General features: G+C 40.1%; 2 protein-coding genes and 1 long non-coding RNA gene across 9 annotated transcripts in view; 2 read left to right on the forward strand and 1 right to left on the reverse strand.

The window, feature by feature from the left end:
- The first annotated feature begins 307 nt into the window (after positions 1-307).
- Positions 308-21,704, forward strand: SQLE (squalene epoxidase). Its single transcript, XM_008689336.2, has 11 exons — positions 308-1,399; positions 4,419-4,668; positions 9,158-9,338; positions 10,383-10,479; positions 11,434-11,547; positions 11,637-11,808; positions 14,083-14,178; positions 18,207-18,349; positions 18,789-18,885; positions 20,312-20,399; positions 21,191-21,704. Exons 1-11 carry the CDS (start codon positions 1,109-1,111, stop codon positions 21,381-21,383), a joined length of 1,722 nt encoding a protein of 573 aa, XP_008687558.1. The 5' UTR covers positions 308-1,108; the 3' UTR covers positions 21,384-21,704.
- Positions 21,705-22,988: 1,284 nt separating this feature from the next.
- Positions 22,989-27,040, reverse strand: part of WASHC5 (WASH complex subunit 5) — a 59,169-nt gene continuing 55,117 nt past the window's right edge. For 2 of the 3 annotated variants that reach the window (XM_008689337.2, XM_040625755.1), the window contains 2 exons: positions 26,536-26,623; positions 22,989-23,389 (listed from right to left, as the gene is read on the reverse strand). In XM_008689337.2, coding sequence (XP_008687559.2) covers positions 23,333-23,389; positions 26,536-26,623 — 145 coding nt within the window. In that variant the 3' untranslated portion in view covers positions 22,989-23,332. The other variant, XM_040625756.1, reaches the window with a different exon arrangement.
- The window catches only part of LOC103661625, a 47,519-nt gene continuing 47,017 nt past the window's right edge, over positions 26,539-27,040 (forward strand). For all 5 annotated transcript variants that reach the window (XR_005833650.1, XR_568199.2, XR_005833649.1 and 2 more), the window contains exon 1: positions 26,539-26,676. This is a non-coding gene — a long non-coding RNA (uncharacterized LOC103661625). The remainder of the gene's footprint in view (positions 26,677-27,040) is intronic.

The following is a 27,040-nucleotide window of genomic DNA, read 5'->3' on the forward strand; positions in this document are numbered from 1 at the left end:
CCTCCGCCCCCTCGGCCCCTCGCAGCCAGCGAGGGCCTTCCCATCTGCCCACCCGGCGGCAGGCTGACACCCCACGCCCCCACCCCACACCACGCAACATCGCCCTAGCGCCTCACCCGGCGACGCCGCGCGGGCCGCGGCGCCCGCGATTGGCCAAACGCGGCATAGCGCCATCTCGGCCTACAGCGCGGTGCGTGCCCTGATTGGCTAGCGGCGGCGGTGGGCGGGGCGGGCGCGCTCGGCGCGCAGGGCGGGGTGGGATTGCGCCCCTGCGCTCCGCCTCCTGGTCCTCGCCTGGGAGGAGCCCCTCGGCCGTCTAAGCGCGCTGGGAGAGCGGCGAGCGAAGGGCGCGTGGTGGTTACTCTGGTTACTGCGGAAGCGCGGGGTCGGGGAGGGCAGCTGCAGCCCGCGAGGGATGCTGGCGGGGCGGCCGTGAGGAGCCGCCGCCCTCTGAGGGAGCTCCCTGGAGACCGCCGTTCACCCGCGGGGAAACGGAGGCGCGGACTGGAAGGTTCGGGGGCTGGTGACTCGGAGCTTCTGCGGAGCGGCCGTGCTTCTCTGCGCGGGGTCCGCAGTCTCGAGTCCGAGGCCATCCTCGGTGGGAAGAGGCAGTCCCGGCGCGGGGCGGCGTCTCTCCGCGCTCCCCCTCCTGGCCAGGTCGCGCCCAGACGTTTCTTTCATCTCCCCATCCGCTTCTGACAGGGCACCTGCAGCAGGTGAGCGACGACAGTTGCGCTGCACGGCGAGCCTACAACACCATTAGAGGCGCCACCAGCAGCAACCCAGGAGAAGCCCGTCCAGAAGAAATAAATGGATTGCTGGGGAAGAGGAGGGTCTGGTCGGGAGCTGTTGCAGCAGGCGATTTTTTAATACTGCTTTCTAAGTCTGGACAACTTTCCCCTTTTTACATACTTTTATACCAACTTGATAGGATTTTGTAGATTCCTCTGATTTGAATTGTAATCCTGTGACGGTGTTTGCTGGAGTTTGGCCGGTTCCTCGTGCTCCTTTTGGTGACACATTTTGGGAGAACCTCGAGTCACCAAAACCCTACAGAGAAAAAGGATCTCGGCTTTGACCCCGGGGGCACCGGAAGAGCCTTTGAACCATGTGGACTTTCTTGGGCATTGCCACTTTCACGTATTTTTACAAGAAATGCGGAGACTTCGTCTCTTTTGCCAACAAGGAGCTGCTGCTGTGCGTGCTGGTGTTCCTGTCCCTGGGCCTGGTGCTCTCCTACCGCTGTCGCCACCGGAGCGGGGCCGTCCTCGGGCGCCAGCAGAGCGGCTCCCAGTTCGCGCTCTTCTCGGATATTCTGTCGGCCTTGCCTTTCATTGGCTTCTTCTGGGCCAAGTCGCCCCCGGGATCAGAAAATAAAGAGCAGCTTGGGTCTAGGAGGGTAGGTGGAATTTTAAGTGGGCAAACGAGTGAGCATGTTCTTTTAAAATCAGGATTGGGGTCACTCAAATGTAAATTTTCATCTTGTCTACAGGCCAAAAGGCAGCAATTTAGAAACTCTGGTTATGATAAATTTTCATTTATTGGGGTGTGTGTGTGTGTGTGTGTGTGTGTGTGTGTTAAGCTCTTGACTGTTCCTTGGCTACATCTATGCCACTGTGAGGAGTGATTGAAAAGATTTGTTTCCTTTAGCCAATGCATGTGAAATCGATTCGATTTTGAAAGGGGAAACGAAACGTTAGAATTTCATTTTGAAGGAGGACAGAATCACTTTCTGCCATTGGGAAAAAATGTTTACTGAAATCCTTGGGTAGGGATTGCATTTGTACCTGAGCAGAAAGAAACCGGCTGCAGGTTAAGTCCAGTGCTTATAAATGACAGCTGGTTGGGGAGAGTGACAGAAAGAACAATTCAGAAGGCTGGTGGAGTAAAAATTAGTTCAGCATTTTAAAGTCTTGGGCAAATCCCCTCCTCTCCCGATGTCAGTGGGGCCTTGAGCAAATCAGTGCAGGAGTGTCCTGAATCACGTGGACGATTGAGTAAGGTCCACAGTTCAGTCATGTTCCTAATTCTGAGGCTAGTCTCCAGTCACGTGTGAAGTTATGCCTTCTGCAAAGACAGCAGAGGGGGACAATGCTAGATGAGGGAGAAGAGGTCTGGCTTTGAAGCCAGAACATTGAGGGCCTATCGGCCATGGGTATTTGAACTTTCTCCTGAGAGCCCTGGAGGATTTTAAGTAACAATACTTGATTTTACTTTTTAAAAAAGCATTTCCAGTTGGTGTGAGGAGAGTGGATTGCAGGGGCACGGGAATGGGAGCAGGGCTGTCAGGTGAGAGACTGCAGTGAGGGGTGATGGTGATTCGGAGTCAGGGCGAGTGGCCTGAAAAAGTAGTTTACTCCTTGAGGTTCTAGATCTACGCTATTGTACTGTATCCACAGTACAGATTAGCAAGGCTTATAGAAAGGAGGACTTGACTGAGGAGTTTTGCTCCACCACGTCTGGCTATAAGACGTGTGGCAAGACCTTCGTTTCTGTAAGAATCAGTTACCTCTTCTATTAGGGATGGCACCAGTCTTGCTCTTAGTTAAGGAATTAAGTGATTTAACGTGGTCGTAACTGACTAATAAATAGTAGCTATTATTAGTCTAAGGTAGTGCACGTCTAGTACACAGTGGACATGCATGTTAGGAACCTTTTGGCTAGTGCTTCAAGCCCCAGTAAAGGTGGGTATGGCTTGGAGCAGTAGAAAAGGAGGGAGAGGGAATCTGTAATCTCAGTTTGAAATCTTTGGTGTTATTTGAGCTAACTTTTGCCAAAGACACTGAGCACTAGTGCAGGTGCCTGGAATACGATTACATCATGTGATGTTGAGACATTTTGGGGAAGGGAAAATTGGATTGCCAGCAGTCAATTTTGTGAATGCTTCAGGCTTTCTGCTTAGTCCTAAACATCAGGGAGTTGGTAGACTCTTCATTGAGCACTAAGTTCTCATTAGTGCTTTTACTGACCATTCTCTGGATGACTTAACTAACTCAAGTGCCCCTTTCAGGATAGTGTGTGTGTGTGTGTGTGTGTGTGTGTGTGTGTGTTTAACAGGGAAAACTTAGGAAGAAAAACTAATAAAAAAATGGCTAAGATGGCAAACAGGGCTTCTCTTGCTTTCAGAACAGTAATTTAAATATAGTCAGTTATTCTGGCCTTCAAGAAATACTTAGGGGAAGAGGACAAGAAGGTGATTTCTTGTCTTCTCTTGGTAAAGGACAAGAAGGTGATTTCTCTCAGAGAAATTATAAAAAATGGAATGGACAAGGCCCCAGTCCCTATAGAGTTGAAGGAAGACTGAATGCATATTGAAATAACAGAGAATCAAAGTTCTAAAAGATTTTAGGTTTGATTTCCCTCCTTTTTGTCTGAGGTCTTTTCTTAAAATCCCTCCAAAATGGCATTTGGGCTTATCTTAATCATTACGGCCAGAGAACTCAAGGAAGATTGTTCCTTGCAATTCGGTATCTGAACTGTATTTATATTTGTCAATCCACATACCAAGAAAAAAATACTTATTTCAACCCCGAATTATTCATGTTAAAAAACCCAGCTGGTACTCAGTGGGCATAAAGCTCTCAAAACAGGACTTTTTCATCATCTTATGAATGAAGCTTCTATCGTCAACCCAACTAGTGATAGGTTTAATGTTCATTCCTAAATGGACCAACTGTTTGGCTAGGCCCTCTTAGAGTGTCAGGATGGGGCAAATTAAATATGTTCTTATATGTTAAGAACTTAAATGTGACCGGGTCGAATCCCAAGGGACAGGATGAGTTATTTTGTCCTTTCAGAATTTTCTTGAATTAAGTAATTCTCAATTAATACATTAATAGCCAGAATTTGACAGTCTTTTTGTTATATAAAAGGGATTTTTTAGGGTAAGATAGATTATCAGATGAAAATCCAGAAGGAGAAAATAAAAATAAATAGTGGAAACATGTAAAAGGTGCTGGAATAGTTTGCAACATGGTGTCGAAATAGAAGCTGTATGTTATCTGCATCTGATAGATACTTAGAATGTACTTGAAGAATTGAGTAATTAATGATAGAATTTTCCCTATAATAAGTCTTTGGAACCCCTTGTAAACATTATTTATATTTAGCCTGGTGTGGATTTCTAAATATGGCTGTATAATAGCATTTTCTAAATATATTTGAAAAATGGAATGGAATATATATTTAATTTTATTGGGATATTATTATACATTTTTATTTAACTGAATATTTTAATATTCTTGGTTTTTATATATGATCTGTATTTAAAAATATAATAGTGCATGTGGTTTGATAATATTTGAGATGTAGCTTTTGCCCAAGGTCGGAAAGTCCAGAGTCTCTATATAACAACAGCACAATTTTAAGGATAGCAAATGTGGAGATATAATTAACTCTTTTTTTTTTTTTTTAAACAGCACAAAAAAGGAACCAATATTTCAGAAACAACTTTAATAGGAGCAGCTGCCTCTTCAGTGTCTTTTCAAAATGATCCGGAAGTTATCATTGTGGGATCTGGTGTAGTTGGCTCCACTTTGGCGGCCATGCTTTCCAGAGATGGAAGAAAGGTGGCAGTAATTGAGAGAGATTTAAAAGAGCCTGACAGGATAGTTGGAGAATTTCTGCAGCCCGGTGGTTATCATGTCCTCAAAGACCTTGGTCTTGAAGGTAGGTGTGTATTTATTTTTAGCAGTTATGTGGTATAAGGAAGCACTTTTCACTTTAGACTGTCCTATAACTGGTAAAAAGATATTCCAATTTGTTTACATTTCTAAAAGTTACTCTTTACTAACAACTCTGCATGAAAATGAGAGCAAAGAAGAAAATAAGCATTTAGTGTATGAGAAGATATAATAAAGTGGCTAAAAAACACAAACGGTCAAAATTAAAGATTGGAAAAATAGAATGAAGGCATGAAATTTAGTGAAAGGTGAAGGGAACTATCACTGGTGAAGAACATATTATGTCCCTCTTATAGAGTCTTTTATTTAAGTATCGTCTGTTAAACCAGTGATTTTTGAACACAAACTATTCATTTCGGGGATATTTATTCACTGCTCTGTGTGAGGTGCTGGACTTGGTACCAAGGATATACTGGTGAACAAGACAGCTTCACTGGCCCCTCTTAAGGATCAGAGTACAGAATATGCCTGGGCTCTGAACTGAGGAGGAGCTTGCTTGGCTCCTGTGGTCGGCATCATGGTGTAGGAATTATGAGCATCGATTCTGGAACTGGATTGCCTGGGGTTGAATACCAGCTCAGGCACTTAAAAAGCTGTATGACCTTGGCTGAGTTATTCAACCTACTGTGTACCTGTTTCTTCATCTGTAAAATGGTCATTTTACGTGAGTCCTTGCCTCATAGGTTATTATGAGGATGAAATGAATTCATATACATGAAGCATTCAGAACTGTGTCTGGTATATAGTTGGCACTATGTAAGTGTTTGCTGTTGTATTTGAAGAGCTGAAAAGGAGAGCAGTGTAGCTAGGAAGTATTGGGTGATGGGGAAAGGAGAATGGCTTGAGATTAAGGTTGGAGAGATAGGCAGCAGCCACGTTATGAAGGGTGTTGCCGTCGGTGGAGCAGGAGTGTGGTGTGATCTAGTTTATGCCTGTATAAAGTGGCTTCAGACCTTTGACATCTACTCACAATAACAAACACATTTGACATCCTGACCCAGCACATACATACATATATTTGACCAAAATTTGTGTCATTTTACTTTTTTTTTTTTTTTAAGATTTTATTTATTTATTTGACAGACAGAGACAGCCAGCGAGAGAGGGAACACAAGCAGGGGGAGTGGGAGAGGAAGAAGCAGGCTCATAGCAGAAGAGCCTGATGTGGGGCTCGATCCCATAACGCCGGGATCACGCCCTGAGCCGAAGGCAGACGCTTAACCGCTGTGCCACCCAGGCGCCCCGTGTCATTTTACTTTTTAAATACTTGTCATGATTCTACCCAAGTACACAATTCACAAGTTGAAATTCACTTCTTGATTTACCATTGACTTATACCCCGCAGTTTGTAGAATGCTGTTTTAAAAGAATATGTGGATAGAATGTGGTCAGTAGACTGTAAGATTGTGGTAGTGGGGTAGCAAGCGTCAATGCAAAGAGTCTAGTGGGAACTCATTGCTAAATCCAAATGACGGATGATGGTGCTTTGGGCTAGCATGGTAGCAGAGGATATAAAGAGAAGTGGACAGATTGATGTTAAAATTAAGAGACAGAAATGGCATGACTTACTATAGGATTGGTGTGAGATATGAGGGAGAAGGAAGTGTTAAAAGTGATTCCTAGCTTTTGGTTTGAACAGCCGGTAAATGGTGGTATCATTTGCTGATAAGAAGACCTAGAGAGGAACAAGAATTGGGGGTAATTTGCAGGACATGTTGTGATATCCAGGTGGAGAAATTAAGTTGAATATATGAATCTTGAATGCAGAGGACCGGTTTGGGCTGGCTGGAATTAGAAATTCCAGAGGTGTCAGCATATTTATAGTATTTAAAAGCCACAGTAGTGATTGAGAGCATGTAGGGAGAAAAGAGAAGACAGAATAAACCAAGTCCTGGGAAACTGATATTTAAAGATCAGGTAGAAGAAGAGAACCCTGAAAAAGAGTCCAAGGGGGAGCTGGCAGAATGGCAGAAGAAAGCCAGAGGGTTTGATGCCACTTAATCCATGAGAGAATGTTTCTAGTAGGAGGGAATGGGTATGTGTCAAGAAAGGGAAGGACAGCTATGTCATGCTTTGTTAATGAAGGCTCAGGTAAGATGAGTATAGAAAAATGACCATGGGATTTGGCAGTTTGGAGCTTGCTATATTTTTATATTAAGTCTTAATATCTAGTGGGGAATGTCATCCCCCTCTTGTTTTCTTTGGGATTATTTTGACTTTTCATGGTGTTTTTGTTTTCTATATATAATTTAGAATTAGATTAAAAAAAATAACTCTGTCAAGATTATGACTGAAATAGCACTGAATCTATAGCTCAGTTTTAGAATAATTGACTTGGACTTCCTGTCCATGAATGTGGTATACTCTCCATTTAGTTAGGTCTTTAATGAATTTAAATGAAGTTTCATAAATCTCATATGTCTTTTGTTATATTTCTTCCTTGACTCTGGTTTATATTTGGGCTTTCATAAATGATACCTATTTTATTATGCACTGTATGCTCCGTTTGAGGTTCAGACTTTATACCAGGTCATGGCACAAAGTATGTTTGGATTTTTTATGGATGACCTCACCCATAGCCTGTGGTGAATGGCTTACTTCCACATCATATCTCAGGGCATTGACTTGAGTTTTTGTCTTTTCTATTTTATTGACAAGAAGTTTATGAATGGTGCTAAGTTTCATTGTCCCTGGGGGGCCCTTGCCTCACATTCAGGAGTGGCTCATAAAGCTCCAGTCATTTGTTTCGGCTTGTGGTTCTGATGCCCTTATGCTGTCGCCTCTAAAACGTGCTCAGTGGTTTGACTTTGAAGTTGCTTTCCGTTTTTAGCATAGGTGGTTTTTTGTTTTTTCGTTGTTAGTTTTGTTTTTAACTTGCCTTTTTATAGCAAGCAGTTCTGCATTTTTTGATGTGGAGGAATGTTTTCCATGTCATTTTATCTGGTATGTTGACCAGTAGTCTTAATATCTTAAGTGTGGAGCTTTATGATTAATAGATAGTGATAGCTCTAAGTTAAGTCACTGGCTTCAAAGTTATTAACATCTAGTACTCATGAAGCATGAATTTCATCGAAGTGTAGGGTACTGTCTTCTTGCCTGCGAAAGAAAGTGAAAGTGTTCAAAGTATGCCACATTTGGTTTCATCGATAAAGTTGAGACAAAGACAGATAGATGTTAAGAAATCTTAAATTAGACCTTATTTACCTTCTCTTAAGATAGTTTACCCAAGGAAGAATTTTGCTGTGCTACTATACTTTTTACGTTTTCTGGTGTGTTCTAAAATTGGCCAGTTTAAACATTTCAAGTACTTCTGTAATACACTTACGGGTTAAGAAAAACAAACTGTCTCAGTAGTTGGACGAAGCATTATAGAAATACCAGATGGGTATCAAATATTTAGGTCAGAAACGATAGGCAATTTGCTGAGATTCAAATTGAATACACTGCTAATTGGCAGCTTTTAGGATATCTGTGTACTGAATCTCTGACTGAATTTTAACTGTAATAATTTAAGAACCATACTGAAAAACTAATTAGTTTTGATTCTGGGTCAGATGTATGACAGTATTCATCTAGCATGTGCCTGCCTGGACTTTAAGTGCAATTGAAAAGAATACCAGAAAACTAATTTATTTTGATCTTAGCCTAGATGCGTGATAGAATTGTTTATGAAGATGTTCTTTCATCTATTTCTTTCATTATTGTAATGTACTTCATCTTAATATACTAACCATTATGATTTTAGGTCTATGTATGGTATATTCTCAATTGATACTTCATAATGTACTCTTTCTTAGATGAATATTTAGGTTGTTTTCAGTTATTCTTTATTAGAGATAACACTATAGTGAATTTACTCTTGCATATAACTTTAAAAATTATTAAAAACTAAAAATTATATCTTTAGGATGAACAATAGATGAATTTACAAGACTTAAGATTATTACATCAAAGGATGCTAACCTCTTCTTGGTTCTTGATAATTAGTGCTACAGTTACTTTCTAAGATGTTTTTAGTTTATAGTTTGACCAGTAAATTTATCAGTTTTATTATAATCTCACCAGCAATTTTGATAGATTTGATATCTTAGTTTTATTTCACTGATTTTTTAAAAATCAGGTTTTAAACATTTCCCTTCTCTGCTATGTTCAATATTTCTGTATTGCTTAATGTGAATACCCATGAACTTTTCACCTATTATTACTAGGTTCTTAATATTTTTCCTATGAAATTTAATGAATAAAGTTTGTATATAAATATTAATCTTTTGTGGTATTACAGATTTGCTAAGCGGTTGTCTTCCAGACACATTAAGATTTCTGAAATAGTTACATTAATGTCCGGTTGTCAAAATGGTTTCATCACATTATGAAGACAGAGACTCATTTTTGATGCCTCCTTATCCTCTGGCGCCTCATATATAGCTGTTGGCATGTTAACAAAATTGATTTTTTTGAACTGAACTGTTTTGCAGATGCAGTGGAAGGTATTGATGCCCAGGTGATAGATGGCTACATAATTCATGATCAGGAAAGCAAATCAGAGGTTCAAGTTCCTTACCCTCTGTCAGAAAACAGTCAAGTGCGGAGTGGAAGAGCTTTCCATCATGGAAGATTCATCATGGGTCTCCGGAAAGCAGCTATGGCAGAGCCCAAGTAAGACTACTCAGATATAGACAGTTAAAAGAAACACATTTAAACTTGGCCTTTGCACAAATACTATTTCATAAATTGTCGTAAGTGTTTGGGTATGGGCTGGAGCATAGGTATTCTAAAGTAAACTGCAAGTTAGAAGAATGTTAATCTTCAGTGCCTTTGTTGACAATATCATGTAGAGAATTCCCGTTTGAATGACAGAACTGTTGAGGTTTTTCCTTTGACTAAATACATTTCGTGGTTTTTTTTATGTTGTTGGAATTTAGAGGATACAGTTGTAACTGAGGTTTAAGTCCTTGTCTGCCTATTTGGGGGTTGGGGTTTGTGCTTGTGGTATTTTCTGTTAAAAGTCAGAACAGAGGACTTGAAGGGAAAACCCTAGGGTGACAGGACTGGCTCTTCTCTTAATTATTAACTTCTATTTGCCCCTAGTCCTTAGGCACTATAACTGAGGAAGTTTTACACATGAGAACCCTCATCTCATTAACAAGGGCTTAAGTGTTGAGAAAGCAAGTGAGAAGTGAGCGGACTTACCCTTAGGACTGCGAGTTCCGTATCTGTGGAAGTGGAGTCTGTTCACTGTGGAAACATGGGAAAATGCACAAAAATACAGAGATTGTAAAACTTATCCATGACTCTTCTGACTAGAAGTAACTACTCTGGATAATTTGGTGGATAAACTCCCAATTGAGTATTTTCCCATCTCTCTTTGAATTTGTGTGGTGTGTAAAGTTTCTCTGCATGTATTTTTTTTAATGAATTGAGGTAAAAATCTCATGTTACTTTTAAAAATACTTTTAAAAATCATTACATTAGTATATATGTATTCAATTTCAAGAGATTAGAAAATAAAAACCACACTTAAGCTTCTAAAGTCCATTAATGTTTTTGCGTTTTGTCATTCCAGACCTTTCCTATGTACGTGTGTGCACACACGTGTGTGTCCAGTTTGTAAACTGGAGATAAGGAATAAGGACTTTGTCAATTCCTTATTTAAATTGTTCAAGTGTGCTATTGTATAATTTTTTTCTGTTTATCCTTTAGTGCAAAGTTTATTGAAGGCATCGTACTACAGTTACTAGAAGAGGATGATGCCGTGATAGGAGTTCAGTACAGGGAGAAAGAAACCGGGGACCTCAAGGTGAGAGATAGCAAATGTTAGCGCTTCCTAAGACATGTTTTTCCTTATTTTGCTCCTACTCCTTTGAAAAGTATACCCACCCGTTTACTCATCTAGTAGACTGAGTTCTCTCTAAGCCTTCGGCAGCAGGGTGGATTTCAGACTGCAACCCCTTGCTCTTTAGAGCATCTCGGCACTCTGTACAACAGCCTTGTAGACAGGCACCACGAGATCAGCAGTATTAAACTGAAATGAGAAATACCCACGTGCAGAGAAGCGGAGGGGACATGGAAGGTGAAAAAAGAAAGGATTCAACATAAAAGAAATGATTAGGATAAATGAAACAAGTGTTTTAATCTGAAAGGGAAAAGTAAGAGAATCTCTGCGGAAGTCGAACAGCAAAATAGTTGTCAGTACCTGCTCGTGTTGGTTTAGAAAGAGAAGAGAAAGCGAAAGGCTAATCTGTTGGCCTTTCTGGGCTCTTCTCTAGGGTCACCACCTAGAAACTGTACTCTGATGGGGGTGATTGCAAGATAATATGGAAGACCTACATCCAAAAATTCTTCTAAGCCCTAGCCACTGATCAGAAGCACTATGCGAAGTTAAAAAATTCTAGAATAAACCATGGAGTCATCCTTGGACTTTGTGATGAGATTCAATATTCTGTGGTCTACACTTGCTTTGTAGTTGTTTCCCCGGTTGTTCATCAGAGTGTAGCTTTAATCCCAGGTGGTTTGGATGGTAGCGCTTGGAAGGCAGGCCATCCTCCTGGGAGGAGAGGAAGGGTCTCTAGAGGTTGGTCATTCATTAACTTAAGCCCAGTAACAGCTTCTTCTTAACATTCTCTTCATCACCTTCTTTAACGTTGTCCAATAAAATGTGTAAATATTTTACAAGAGTGCACATTTTAAGAGAATGGTCCTTTTACTGTGTGTTTCTAACCATTTAACAGAACACTGTTTATCTTGGTTGTAGGAACTCCACGCTCCATTGACTGTTGTTGCAGATGGACTTTTTTCCAAGTTCAGGAAAAACCTGATCTCCAATAAAGTTTCTGTTTCATCTCATTTTGTTGGCTTTCTTATGAAGGTACTATAGGAACATAATTATAGAAAAATAAAAGCAACTTGGAATTTGAAAATTATTAAAATGTTTCGTTTTGTTTTGTCTTTTTCTAGAATGCACCACAGTTTAAAGCAAATCATGCTGAACTTATTTTGGCTAATCCGAGTCCAGTTCTCATCTACCAGATTTCATCTGATGAAACTCGAGTACTTGTTGACATTCGAGGAGAAATGCCCAGGAACCTAAGAGAATACATGGTTGAAAAAATTTACCCACAAGTACCTGGTAAGAAACGGGATTTCGTTCACATTGTAATCTGTAGTCTGAAAGTGAATATCACAACAGGCTGTCCATTGCCAGTTCTCACTAACGCTGGGTCTGAACTAGGCCAGAGATAAGGATGGCAGGTAAAAGATGCACCCAGTCAGATACGCTGGAGCTGAACTGTTTAACTAGCACGTATGAAAATCTCCAAATTAAAAGAAAATAGTTTCAGTATATCTTTCATATTAATAATTAAATCATTGTTTTCAGAATAATTATTCGTACTGGGGAAAATGGTGCTTTTTTTAGGTAGTCTGGATACAGGTGTAAGGTGTCTGAATTCTTGAACTATCACTCCTATTTCATTACTTTAGCCCTTGGTTTTTGTAGAAATGGTAGCTACCTTTTATTGCGTATCTACTATAAGGTGCTGTACAAACTTTGTTCCGTTTATCTACACAGTCACCCTCTGAGGTGAGGCCTTGTCACGATCCCGAATTTACTGATGAGGGAACTAGGAGTCAGTAAGCTCCTCCAGGGATAAACTATGAGTAAGTGGTGGATCCAAAGTTGAGGCCAGGCACGTCTGGCTCGTATACCCCACCCTCAGAACATGAGAGCTGTAAGCGATTTTCAAGATCATTTTTCCTTTGGAGTTGAACAGAAGGGCTTCATGAAATTTCAGACATGCTTGTAAAACACTCCTAAAAAATTGCTTTCTGGCATTTTTTTTTTTTTTTTTGAGAATGGGAAGATGTAAGTAAATAAGAATTTAAGATATTAATTAAAATATTAAGAATATTGATAAAATTGAAGGGAAACCCTGCTTTCCAATTATAAGATTATAGTAATAGGAAACTGTCTTTGGTAAGAGTATATTTTGTTTAAAAATTCTGTTTCTTGGGGCACTGGGTGGCTCAGCTGTTAAGCGTCTGCCTTTGGCTCAGATCATGATCCCAGGGTCCTGGGATTGAGTCTCGCATCCGGCTCCCTGCTCTGCGGGAAGCCTGCTTCTCCCTCTCACACTCTCCTTGCTTGTGTTCCCTCTCTCACTGTCTCTGTCAAATAAATAAATAAAATCTTAAAAAAAGAAATCTGTTCCTTTTTCAAGTTATTTTTTAATCTAAGTGAAAGCACTTTGTTTAATAACAATATTAAGGTATGCATGGACTAACTTAGATTTTTTTGTTTTAAAGATTTTATTTATTTAGAGAGAGATTGAGAGAGAGTGTGTGCGCAAGGTGGGGAGGGGCAGAGGTGAGGGAGAGGGAGAGGGAGTCTTAAGCAGACTCTGTGCTGAGCATGGAGCCCGACACAGGGCTCCATCCATCTCAGGACACTAAGATCACAACCTGAGCCAAAACCAAGAGTTGGATGCTTAACTGAGCGCACCACCCAGGCGCCCCTAACTTAAATTTTTAATAATGACATTTTCAACATTTCAATACATTTGCACTTAGTTAAGACATTTTTGAAGCTTTCAGAGGAAAAATGAATTATTCACATTTAAGAAAAAGATAATAATGTTATTTTTAGTGTTTTTTTCTTTTATCATAGATTGCCTTTTCCAGTCCAGAAGTTTAGAACAGACTGCCCTGAGATCATGGTGGGAAATATAATACTCATTAGGTTGTTGAAATTCTTGTAGGAATGGAAGAATTTCAGCTTAGGCATTCTGCTCCTGTATTCCCAGATTACAGTGGGAACTGTATGAAAAGACAGTTCATTTTCTATACAAGTAGGAGCACAAAACTTTAAACTGGGGCACGTCTCAGAGACGAGCTCTTCCAAGCACTTCACGTTATAGATGAAGAAACTGGGCTCAGAAACGTAGAGCTCTCTACAACTTTTTCCTGCCGTACGTACCCTCCTGCTGTTGGTGGATTGCTAGTATAGTTCATCTGTTATCCCAGAATGGGGTGTGATGGTAAATTAAGTGTTCAATATGTTTCCTAGCAGTTAACATTTGGGAGAAAGGTGGGTGAATTTCTTAATTTGCTTCACTCTTCTTAGCTCTTTTGTTCATTCAGCTGTATGTGATTCTATTTACATTAAATTTCTCTTAGATTCCTTAGTCATTCCTTAGCATGAATAACTAGGTTCTTAATGAACAATTGTATTAATAAAATAATTAGTTCTTGATTTATCACAAGGTATATGTATGTGTATATAGCACAAATATTGTATTACATGTAACATAATAGAAGGTATTAGTTTAGACTTGATAAGAACATATGATAATTAGAAATTGAAATTTTATAAACCATTTATTTGGTGGGGTGGGATTTATTGCAGATCACCTCAAAGAACCATTCCTGGAAGCCACTCAGAATTCTCGTTTGAGATCTATGCCAGCAAGCTTTCTTCCCTCTTCACCAGTAAACAAACGAGGTATTATTTTATTGGAGTGATTTTACAAAGGGTAGTCTAAATATTCAAATTTAATATTCCAAATGTAATATGGGATGGAATTTATGCTACTGGGAATCATGTGGGACAGAGAATTGGTTACTGTGTTTGAATGTATTAACACCAAAATTGGTTTTATGATGTCTTTATTATCTAATAATGAGTGTAAATGTCATTACAGTAGTTATTGGGGCTACGACAGTTAAGTATAGTCCTAAATCTAGAGAAGGCAGTTTTCTAGTGAGGGGTATAAACTGGTGATTTCAGAACACTGTGGATAAATGCTGAAGTGAAAGCCCACTCGTGGTACCGCAAGGTTCACTGTGAACGGTGAAAGGTGATTGGGGAAGTCGTGTCTCAGGAAATAAAACTGGAGTTGGGGCATGAAGGATCAGTGGGGGTTCATTAGACAGTGAAATGAGGGAGGACTGAGAAATGATGGCATTTTCAGTGAAGTCCAGTAGTTTCCTATGGTGGGAGCACACGCTAGGTGTCAGAGTGGTAGAAAGGTATTTATTTAAAGTTTAGTTTTAATCCTATAGACAGTGGAAAGTCATTGAAAAGTTTGGTTTTTTTAAATAGCTTTATTGAGATGTAATTCACAAATCATATAATTCACCCATTAAAGTTTACAGTTCATTCGTTTTTAGTATATTCATAGATATGTACAACCATCACTACAGTCAATTTTAGAACCTTTACCCCAAAAAGAAACCCTATACCCATCAGCAGGCACTGCTCATTTTCTCCCCACTCCCAGCCCCAGGCATCCACTGATCTGCTTTTTGTCTCTGCAGATTTGCCGATTCTGGACATTTCCTATAAATGCAATCAGTGGGTCCTTTGTAACTGGCTTCTTCGAGGTTCATCCTTGTTGTAGCATGTCCTTCATTTGTTTTTGTGGCCAAGTTGTATTCCATGTGTGGGTATACTACATTTTAACTGTCCTTTCATCAGCTGATAGACATTTGGTTTGTTTCCACTTTGGTTATTATGAACAATGCTGTTGGGAACATCTGTATACGAGTTTTTGTGTGGACTTGATTTTCACTTTTCTTGGGTATGATAACTCTGTTTAACTCTTTGAGGAACCGCTAAACTATTTTCCAAAGGGGCTGCCCCATTTTACATTCTCATTAACAATGTGTGAGGGTTTTGATTTCTCCACATCCTTACCAACATTTGTTATTATCTGTCTTTTTGGCCATACCCATTCTCGTAGGTGTAAGTGATACCTTACTGTGGTTTTGATTTGTGTTTCTCTGATAGATAGTGATGCTGAAAATCTTTTCATGTGCGTTTTGGACAATTGTATTTCTGTTTTAGAGAAATGTCCATTCAGATTGCACATTTTTTTTTTTTAAAGATTTTATTTATTTATTCGACAGAGATAGAGACAGCCGGCGAGAGAGAGAACACAAGCAGGGGGAGTGGGAGAGGAAGAAGCAGGCTCATAGTGGAAGAGCCTGATGTGGGGCTCGATCCCATAACGCCGGGATCACGCCCTGAGCCGAAGGCAGACGCTTAACCGCTGTGCCACCCAGGCACCCCTGTGCCACCCAGGCGCCCCTGATTGCACATTTTTTAATTGGTCAGATGAAAAAAACTTTTATTGTTGAGTTCTGAGAGTTCTTTATATATCCTAGATACAAATCCCTTATCAGATAAATGAGCTGCAAAAACTTCTCTCATTACATGGTGATGGTGTCTGTTGAAGTTTTTAATTTTCATGAAGGCCAGGTTATGTGCTTTTTTTCTTTTGTTAGTTGTGCTTTGGATGTCATATCTAAAAAGTCTTTGCCCAATCCAAGTTCCCTATGATTCACTCCTATATTTCCTTCCAAGAGTTTTATACTTTTAGCTACTACGTTAAGTTATTTGATCCATTTTGAGTTAAATTTTGTGTATGGTGTGAGGAAGGGGTTCAGCTTCATTTGTATGTGGATATCCAGTTGTCCCAGTACCATTTGTTGAAAAGACAGTTTTTTCCCCATTGAAGTGTCTTGGCACTCTTGTCAAAATTAATTTGACTGTAAATGTAGTAAGAGTTCTTTTCTTTCAACAATATTTTGTAGTTTCAGAGTGTTTTACATTTCTTTTGGTAAACTTATTTCCAAGTATTTTATTCCTTTTCATGCTGTTGTAGAAGACTTGTTTTCTTAATTTCATTTTAAGATTCTTCATTGCTAGTGTATATAAATACAGTTGATTTTTGCATATTTATCTCATGTCTTGAAACCCTGCTGAACTCATTTATTAGTTGCTAATAGTTCACTGAAAAGTTTTAAATAAGATAGTGGTGTGATTAGATTTTTATTTTAGAGATACTACTCTGATACGCTGTGGAGCATGGTTTTGGAGGACAGGTCAGGCTAGAGCTTATAGTAAGGCTGTGTAATTGTTCCATGTGAATGGTGATAAAAGGTTCGAGCTACGGTTGTGGCTGTGGAAATAGAAGGTGGAATCGTGTACTCTCTAGGATGAAGAATGCATGCAACTTGGTGACTCATTGGCTATTGTAGTAAGGGAGAGTGAGGCCTCTTGATGGAGTCCACGTTTCAGGTTTAGGTAGTTTTGCCAGCTATTTGCTGATGTTGAAAATGCAGGAAAAGGAATGTAAGTTTAGGAAGTGTGGGAAGAGGTGATGAGTTCACTTTTGAACATAATGGATAGGAAGTGCCAGTAAGGCATTTGATAGAGATGTGTGGAACACCATTGAAAATGTGTGAGCTCCAAAGACAGGTCTGAACGGGAGCTTTTGATATGCCATGGTTCCTGAACATAAACCAATTGAATTTGCTGTGGAAAAACAGGCATAATAAACTACTAATCATATAAGTAAACTAATGCAAAGCAGAATGAAGAAGCTGATGCCAAATTGATATAAACAATAGGCCAACAGTAATTGGTGGAACTAGAAATGTTCCACGGAGAAGGAAGAATAAAAGTTGTTTGTAGTTTGTGGTTTTTTAGTGAAGATATTAGAGTCATACATAAATTTGAATTAATATTTAGAAATTTTCCTTTTTATAAGTTAATGTTTACTGTATGCATTTTATAATTAGTTATAAATGTAGTATATTGTGACATTGCAGAAAATAATTATCCATGACTTTGCCACCTTAACGTTATTATTATGGTTGTCTATTTCTCTCTCGGATTAAATTAAATAACTATTTTGTTGAAATGTCACTGTAAGTGTTAGGGCGTAAACCAGGCTGACAGTGGCCGGGGTCTTCGGCCGCTCGGGAGGTGCACCTGGAGGGCCGCATTTCTGCTTCTGCAGTTTTGAATCACGGGGCTGATTTTCAGATACAATTCGGTCAAGGCTTATTCCTCTAAATTAACTTCAGATAGGTTTGGAATATAAGCTTATAATTGCTTTTTAATTCAAACTACAATTTGGCTGGGTATCATTTTCCTAGGGCCTGCTTTCTTTCCCTTAGAACTGTACAGACCTTTCTCTAGTGCGCTGGCAGCAAATATGGCTGTGAAATGTCAGAGCTCTTCATTTTTTCCCTTGTAGGAGACTTGCTTTTTATGCCAATTTTTTTGTTTCGTTTTGTTTTTTTCATGAAAGAGGCTTCACAAATATTTTGGCATTGACTTCACCTTAGATTCCCATGTGACTTTCATGAGGGCAGGGACCATGTTTCTTGTTCTCACTGTGTCCCCAGGATCCAGTACCTATTAGGTACCCAATAAATATTAATTGAACTTTTGTCTCAATTTAGTCATGATTTGTTCCCTTGTATTTTCATATTCTCGGGTTTTTTTTTTGCATTTTAATTTTTTTATTATGATCGGTTAGTCACCGTGCAGTCCATCGTTAGCTTTTGATGTAGTGTCCATGATTCATTGTTAGCGTGTGACACCCAGTGCTCCGTGCAGTACGTGTGCTCCTGGTTCACATTCATAATGTTTATTAATTAACAGAATTTTTTTTTTTTTGGGTCTTAAGGGATGCATCCAGGATGATGTCATTATCTAAATTCTCTCTCTCATTATAGGTGTTCTTCTTTTGGGAGATGCATATAATATGAGGCATCCTCTTACTGGAGGAGGGATGACTGTTGTTCTTAAAGATCTAAAACTATGGGGAAAATTGCTAAAGGGTATCCCTGACCTTTATGATGATGCAGCTGTTTTCCAGGTAAGATATTAAATTATTCTTTGACAAAAATGTCTCAATTGATTTCTTTCCGGGCCTAAGAGGCATAGGGCCTTACTGGGGAGATCTGTACCTATGAACCTGATCCTGAGTCCTGGTTCTTGGGCAGTCTTGTTGAGGCATAAAGAACCTGTGAGCCTGTGCAACCCACGAATCTCACAGAATTTCTAAATTTCTGTGTTGATTATTAGGTCACATGGATTGCACGGACCACTTTGCTCATTGGGATTATATATTTCACTTCAGAGTTCGGGAACTCATTCCTCTGGAGATGTTGTGTGTGTGTATGTAAATGCTCACTATAAGGCACCATTGCTTACAGATGATCCTCAGGATAGACCTCAGTTTGAGGGGCTGTAGACATTAGTTTGTGCTTCCCCCCACCCTTACCATGTACTAAGCGATGTTTTTTCTCTTTTAGGCCAAAAAATCATTCTATTGGGCAAGAAAATCATCTCACTCCTTTGTTGTGAATATCCTTGCTCAGGCTCTTCATGAATTATTTTCTGCCACAGATGGTAAGTATAGATATTTTTAATGAAAATTACTGAACTGCAGATTTTTAGCACAGGAAGAGAACTTAATTATAAACAAGTTAGTGATTAGGCCAGAAATAGCCATGTTTCCCAAGTCCGACTCCCAAGTGGTGGCCCTTTGTAACCCCATCCTTGAGCAAGATTTCCCACCTCTAATCATCCTGTATCCACACTTTGTGTGAAGAGCCTGACCACCTTCCCAGCACTGCTTCAGAAATGCATCTGTATTAATTCCTCCGGTCCAGGTCCGGCCACACAGAGCCACAAACGCATGAAGTTGTGAGGCACGATCTTTCTGGCCATGAGTCAAAATGTAATATAGTTGTTAATCTTTTTCTTCCTGAACATGTTTCAATTTCTGTTCAAAGTAGTATTTTATAAAATGAATATAAGGTTCATAACAAGTTTAGATTTTGTCTCCTATTATAATACACAAGTAGCAGAATGCATCTACCTTTTACTCACTTGAAATATTCCCATGCTTTTGTTTTTGTTTCTATATTGTAAAGTGGCGATGGTCAGTCTGTATATTAAGGAAAACATGACTTAGCAGAAGCCGTATTAGAAATGGAGTAGAGGCAACCGTGCCACTTCCCAAGCCCAGCAGTATACAGATTAGTTAATCTGTAAGTTAACGACACTGGACATTTAGATTTTCAGGAATAAATGTAACTCCAGTCCTATTACTTCAGGTATTTACAACAAAGCTACTTCTGTGAACTGGCCAGGGTCCCAGCGATCTATGCTTTGGTGACTTGAGTGCAAAAGATAATATAGTACAGATACCTTCTGTAGCCTCTTATATGCATTATTCTTGCTAAAAGAAAAAAAAAAACCCAGCTCATTCGCCAGTCAATCCTCTCTTGCTAATTGGCATGGAAGCTGGAATGGCTGGGTGGGCTAGTAAAAAGAAAAGAACCAAGTTTTGAGTCTTTCTTAGTGCTGCTTTTTAAGCTTTCCTAAGCTCTTGATTTTCTTACATTATGAAAGATTAGAGGAAGAAAGAGTTTTATTGGAGTTAAGTTTACCTATTGCATCCTTTTTAAAATCTGTTCAAAAGAAAAATCTAGGTAATACCTTAAAGAAATATTTATCCCAAATAAAAAAAATTGTGGGTTGATACTACTATGTTGGGAGGGTTTAATGAGTCACTTTGAAAAGTATGAGAAACTACACAGGTCTAAGGCATTGTTAATGTTTACTACTCACAGCTACCCTTTTACTTAGAGTTTACTGCTCAGAGATATAGGTTGGGTATCTTAGAAACTGGGAATTTGGTTTCTAGAATTGTGTTTTCTGACAAAAAGAATTTACAGAATATTTGCATCACTTACTGAATTTACGACAGTCAAGGAAATAACTTTTAAACAACTTTCTAAACAACTTTAACTCCCAATTTTTATTTTAGATTCCCTACATCAACTAAGAAAAGCCTGTTTTCTTTATTTCAAACTCGGTGGAGAATGTGTTGCTGGTCCTGTTGGGCTGCTTTCCGTGTAAGTTGTTCTGATGACACAGAGGAAGCGGATCTTTCAGATTTTCTTGGGACTGCTCAGTTGGTGAACTACTGCAAGTCCTTCTTCCTACATTTTGTCCATTAGAATCCTAGTCAGAAGGTAGCTCAGAGAAATGAAAAAAAGCATCATTAGCCCTGTGTTTTACTTCTGGGAAAACAGTGGTGAGCAGAAGCTGGTGGTAGATGAGGCCAACGCCCCGATTAAATCAGGAGCTTGTTTTCTTGCTGGTGGGTTTAACCATATGATCTGATCGGTGGGAGCCATGCATAATAGAGGAATTTGTATTTAAAATTTACATCGATTAAGGTGTGGGGACTTGTGAAACTCAATAATGGTTTTGACAGTGAAGACATAGGTAGAATTATTCTTGAAAAGTCTGCACAGTAAAATTCTTTAAGTCTGTTCTCATTCATCTATAATCTGAATGTCAATACTGTTACCTTTTGAAAAACCTAAGATCCCACAGCTGAGGCCATCCAGGTACTTCAGGCAGAGATCTCAAGATTAGTGAAAGAAAACTTTAGCTCCACACATGCAGTTTATGTCAAGCAGACTGAGAAGAGTTCCTGGCTCTCTGACAGACAGGGGTATATCCTAAGGAGTTTCTTGTAAGAACATCCACTCGTCCCTGCCATTAGAGCGCAGGCAACACAAGCCTCCAGAGTCCTCTAGAATGCATAGCTTTATAGATATGTCATTAGAACCTTTCTGTGAGTAATTTTAATTGCTGGGTCTTACTAATACGTGTATTTTTTTTTTCCTGTTTACAGCCTGTCTCCTAACCCTCTCATTTTAATTGGACACTTCTTTGCTGTGGCGATCTATGCCACATATTTCTGCTTTAAATCGGAACCTTGGATTACAAAACCCCGAGCCATTTTCAGTAGTGGTGCTGTATTGTACAAAGCATGCTCTATACTATTTCCTCTGATTTACTCGGAAATTAAGTACCTGGTCCATTAAACTTACAGGGGAACCATTTGCGAACGAATATTTGGAACTCACGAAGAGACTTTTGGAAGAGGATGTAAGCACAGAACTATCCCACTTCTAAAGTGGAAACGCTTGGACCAAGATTGGGGTTAATTCGTTTTTGAAGTTATTTGTATATAAACATGTAAATACATACTTTGCAATTTAAAATGAAGGGTAAAATAGACATTTAAAAGAAATGATTGTTATCTTAAATTAGGGCTAACACTGAGGAACTGCAGTTTTTCTTTTGACTTCAGTAGCTGGGAGGAGTCATTGTTGGGATATGCAAATAAAGTGCAGAATGAACTGTAATGTCTTTTTGTCTCCGTCGTGGACTTGAGGTGGAAAATGAAGAGGAAAGCCTGTTCTGTGAAATAACTGATGTCGGGGGAGTTGCCTTAAAATCTCTAGACTTTACTTTCCTCATGAATCCTACAAGGCCACTTTAAGGTTCTCCTCTGGGTTCTTTGCAAACATCCCCTTCCTAAGAAACGCAATCAGGGCTTTATAAGTTCCACCATATAACATGACTTAGCCAGGCTAGGATTACTTAAGAAACAGTGAATGACCAAATAAGCACTCGTAGTATCTGGCATAATGCTTAGAAATCAGTTAGAATTCACGGAGTTTCAGTATATCTGAAGAAATTGTGGACATCAGAAAGGTACCACGGAATTTCAGGAAATGCCCGGGTATCACTAAAGTTGCCCCCCTGCAAGAGCAGTAACGCGTACCTTGGAAGGCTACGTAACTACTTCCGATTAGAAGGATAAGGGTGGAAAGAGCTTAAAAAGCTTTTATAACAAGAATTTCTCTTTCACCTTGTCAGTTACCTCCGCTGAGGACTGGTCAGCAGCCAGATCCCTTGTGGCGTCAGTCACGTACAATTCATTTGCCTCATTTCAGCTGCATATGGTGGACCCATCCGCTTGGTTCTGTGACAGTCCCCCCCTAGTTTATCCCACACTTTTCTGGTTAAAATCTCACTTTCTTACATTTGGCCTGTTCAGCAGCTGGCTTTCTTCGGGGGCCATTTTCACAGAGAACCAAAGATCTCACTTCATGCAGTTACTGATTACAAATGGAAAACACCAAGATATCTCTGAGATGTGGCCGTAGGATGGCCATGGACTGACCGGCTAAGTTCTCACGCACCGCACCAGCCTCCTAGCGGGCGACACTCCCAAACTCACGTGCTGGGCAACAATTCGCTTTTAAAATGCTGTGCTCGGTCTCAACTAGGCCGGACTGCTGGGGGGGAGGGGGGCTTAGGTTGCTGAGGAAGGGAGGGAAGGATGGAAGGCGCAGCTGAAGCTGGGGAGACCTATGGAAGGAATGCTGAGAACCAGCCCAGGGTCTCTGTGACTGGAGGACAGCGAGCCTCAGGACCCAAGGAGTTTCCATGGTACGTGGTCCATGGATTGTGCAGTCTCTGTGGTTGCTACTGGTCCAGCTATCACCACACGCCTGCCAGCCTGTCGTGGGTGTATCCACGGGACCCCCCTGACCCATCTCTTACCTTCCAGTAAAGTTTTTTTTTTTTACAGGATGCATATACAACTTTGTAATCACAGGCAGAAGGAGAACTCTGGGTACTGGCAATACTATTTTACTGAAAATCCAGAGTTGCACAAATAGTTCTTTAGAACATAAAACTAAGCGGATTTATACGTAACAATTACATTCAGCATTTATGAGGCAGTACAAAAATGTGTTCTGCTTCTTCGTGATACAAATTGCATATAATACCATGATCTAAACAATATATCAACTAGTGTCGTGAGATACATCTTACTCAGAATTTCTCATGTTTCCCACAATTAAGGGGAAAAAATGCAGTTCTATGAGCAGCTGAGTTTCTTCGCTTCTAAATTCATTTTAGTAATGGGACGGTTTAAGGACGATCCTTTCATTAAAGAAGCAGATATCAAAAAAAGTTACAGGACTGTTCTGAACTCATCAAAAATGAAATTAGGCACGTGAGCTTCAGCAACCTAAAACAATGGAAAAGAAGAGTTACATTATTCATAGTGTTATCACTCAACAAATTCAGAATTTTCCACATGAAATTTAAATGAAAATATGCTTTGGAGCAAGGTGAGTTACAGGGGAGGTAGACCGCTCCTGAAAATCACTGGCTTGTTTCCGCCGTTCCTCCCCCTGGGATCTAATTTCTTGGCACTGCTGGCGGCTGAGGGAAGGCTGGACAGTGCTCCCTACCTCCTCGGCTCCCCCAGGCACTTGGATCTGTTAGGAATGCACAGGCCTCTGGGAAGTACTAAGAGGCCATCTCAGGTCGCCTCACAATTGATGACCAACCCGGGGAAGAACGGCATGTCTGTCGCAAGTGACAGGCCAGAGGGGCAAGAAGAGGAAGGGCCTCGAAAGCATGCATTCCTGAACTGTTCTTAGGGGACGCCCTCAGAGGGGTGGAGGAGGGTGAATGGGTGGAATGTTGAGCCAGGGGACCTCCAACTGCTAGAAATCAGTGTTTTTTAAAAGTGTTCAGGGCGCCTGCGCGGCTCAGTCGTTAAGCGTCTGCCTTCAGCTCAGGTAACCATCCCAGGGTCCTGGGATCGAGTCCAGCATCGGGCTCCCTGCTAGTGGGGAGCCTGCTTCTCCCTCTCCCTGCTTGTGTTCCCTCTCTCGCTGTCTCTCTCTCTGTCAAATAAATAATAAATAAAATCTTTAAAAAATAAAAAAAATTTTTTTAAAGTGTTTGTTTTTTGTATCACCTGCTACTTAGAGGAAATTTAGCAAATGCAGAGGAATGTAAAAAAGAAATAATCGCTCATCTTAATCCCTTAGAGAAAACTAAACCTGGTAATTATTCTATAATGAATAATTTACTAATTTTCTAATTTACACAGACACACATGTGCACACACACACTCAAAATTAGGATCACATAATCTTGTGTCCTTTACCTGCTAAATCTTATGAACATCCTTGTACACGTATCTTTGTGAACTTTTGCACGTATATCCAGCAGATAAATTCCAGGCAGTTGAACTGCTGGAACCAGGTGAGTATACGACAAGTTCTTTTTTTTGTTTGTTTGTTTTAATAAAGCCAAATTGCCCTCCCGTAGGATAAACAGTTTATACTGCCATTGACAGGACTGAGAAGTCCTATTCCTCCAAACATTTTCCATGCAGTGGGAGCCCAACATTTACCCACTGGAGTAAAGAACTGGGTTGGTGGGAACAGTAATTTTACTGTTATTTTGCTTTGTGACTCTTGAATTAAGGTCGAACATTTTTACAAATGTTTATTTACTACTTGTATTTCTTTTCCTGAAAACTGCCCGTTACTATCCCTTGCCTGTTTTTGTTTCCTGTTGGATTGGTTTATCTTTTTCTTATTCATCTAGAAGAACAGGCTATAAATCAAGAAAACAGGTCCTTTGTTAATATTTTCCCCAATTTTTTTTTTTTAAATTAAGAGACATTTGACAGAATTGTTTCATTACATTCAGCATTTACAAGAGATCAGATCTCTAAATTTTCTTTATGGTTTCCTCCCTTGGTGTTTATCTAGAAAATTCTGAGAGCACATTTGTGTAAAATTTCTGAATTTACTGGTTCCATTTTCCACGTGATCTGTAATTTATTTTGATACATGGAAGATGTGACGAGACTAACTGGCTAATTTTTAGCCACATAATGAACTAACTGTGCCAGCACTGTTGACTAAAATATTTCCTTTCTCCCCTTATTTGAGAGGCTACTTTTCCTCAGGTACAGCTGTATGTGCTCGGATTTTATAGACTACATATTCCGGTCTATCGGTCCATTTATTGGGTTTCGTACCAGTACCATACTATTGATTTTTGTAGCTTTATAATATTTTAAAATATTTAGTATGTTTTAATATTGTCTTTTTAAAAAAATTCTACTTTTGGCCTGAGTTCTATAAAATTTTAAAAAATTTCCTCACCCCCCCCAAGGTAAAAAAATCATCTGGGATTTTGATCATAGCTGCAGTAAACCTATAGTAAGACCCACTATTTGAGTTTCCTCATTCAGAGAGATGGACTTTGAATTTTTATAGTTTTTCTAAATTGTTATTTTTTCTAAACTGTCTTTCTTACAGAGGTGGTAATTCTTGACTATTTATTTGTTAATTCTGCGAATGGGATCTCTTTCACATCCTATTTTTGAATTGGCTATTAGTGTATTTACCTTGTACGTTGTCTAATCGGCTTTTTTGTATGGTTATTATTTTAATAGTTTTCCACATGATTCTAGTGGGGATTCAAGGAAGATAATTACATCCTCAATAAATAATACAAATTTGTCTTCCTTTCTTTATGCATTTTAAAATGGTCACTTCTTGTTTTATTGCCTTGAACCCGGACGACAAAAGCAGCAGCAAGAGTCAGTATGGCTGTATTACTGTTACGACGCTGACTTGAATGGGAATGCTGCTCGTTTCAATACCAAGTATGACATTGCTAGTTAATTTTTAAAACATCAGCTTTGGCTTTTGCTATAAAAAAAGTATCTTTGATCCCTAATGTACTAATTTTTAAAAATCAGGAATGGCTTTTCGGAATCTATCAAAAAAGTCTTTAATATTTTAGTACAAGCTCTGCACTTTGAGTTAAAACTCACCAAAGTGGAATTCCTAGTGAGACAGGACAAGGCAAGAATATCGTAGAGGGTAAAACGAAGGCATTTTTGGAGACGCTGGCCAAATATAATTTTAGCTGTGGTGTGAACTGAACCAAACTTGCTGTGGCAACAGGTTTTCGGGGACAGGAAAACACCAACCACACAGTTATTTCCCTGCCCTGGCCCCTTGAGGACTTCTCTCCTAGACTTCCCCATCTGAACCGCTCCGGAACCGGAACCGGAACCAGGACCGGAACCAGGGGAGCTGCTCTCAGGGCGAGCGCATGCTACAGTGAGAGGAGTGGGGAAGTGCTTTGAGTCGGGCTTGCAACACAGGGCTTGTGACAGTGTGCATGCAACACGGAGAAGGGGGCACCGTCACAGCCGTGGGGCAGAGCAGGGGCTCGGGGCTGGGAGCGACCACCGGACCGAGCTAGTGGAGCGCACCCCCAGGAGTCCAGGGCCACCCGAAACGCCATCTTTTTACAGAAGGGGCTTCAGTAGTATCTTTATCTGTTGCTTACCCTCCGCGGTAGCTTTGTGTACCGAACATAATCCTCCAGAAACAGAAGGGCGCCCACGACATCCGCAGGCATCTCAGGTATCTTCTGGCTGTAATGGAGAACAGTCTGGATCAAGTCACCGCTTTGCACGTGGTAGACAGGGTAAGTCCGCTCACTTCTTCACTTGCTTTCTCAACACTTAAGCCCTTGTTAATGAGATGAGGGTTCTCCTGTGTAAGTTATAGTGCCTAAGGACTAGGGGCAAACAGAAGTTAATAATTAAGAGAAGAGCCAGTCCTGTCACCCTAGGGTTTTCCCTTCAAGTCCTCTGTTCTGACTTTTAACAGAAAATACCACAAGCACAAACCCCAACCCCCAAATAGGCAGACAAGGACTTAAACCTCAGTTACAACTGTATCCTCTAAATCCAAAGACAGATTACTAAGTGAAGTCAAAGGAGCAACAAATCTCTGGAACACCTTGACTCCTATCACCATCCTGCCAGCAGACCTACAGAACAGGACCG

The sequence above is a fragment of the Ursus maritimus genome, unplaced genomic scaffold (assembly GCF_017311325.1).
Source record: "Ursus maritimus isolate PB19 unplaced genomic scaffold, ASM1731132v1 scaffold_9, whole genome shotgun sequence".
NCBI classification, from domain to species: Eukaryota; Metazoa; Chordata; class Mammalia; order Carnivora; family Ursidae; genus Ursus; species Ursus maritimus.

Coding starts and splice junctions, on each gene's coding strand:
- SQLE (XM_008689336.2), top strand. CDS start 1,109: ATGTGGACTTTCTTGGGCATTGCCACTTTCACGTATTTTTACAAGAAA. Junction 1,400..4,418: donor AGCAGCTTGGGTCTAGGAGG/GTAGGTGGAATT, acceptor TTTTTTAAACAG/CACAAAAAAGGAACCAATAT. Junction 18,350..18,788: donor ATGATGCAGCTGTTTTCCAG/GTAAGATATTAA, acceptor TTTCTCTTTTAG/GCCAAAAAATCATTCTATTG.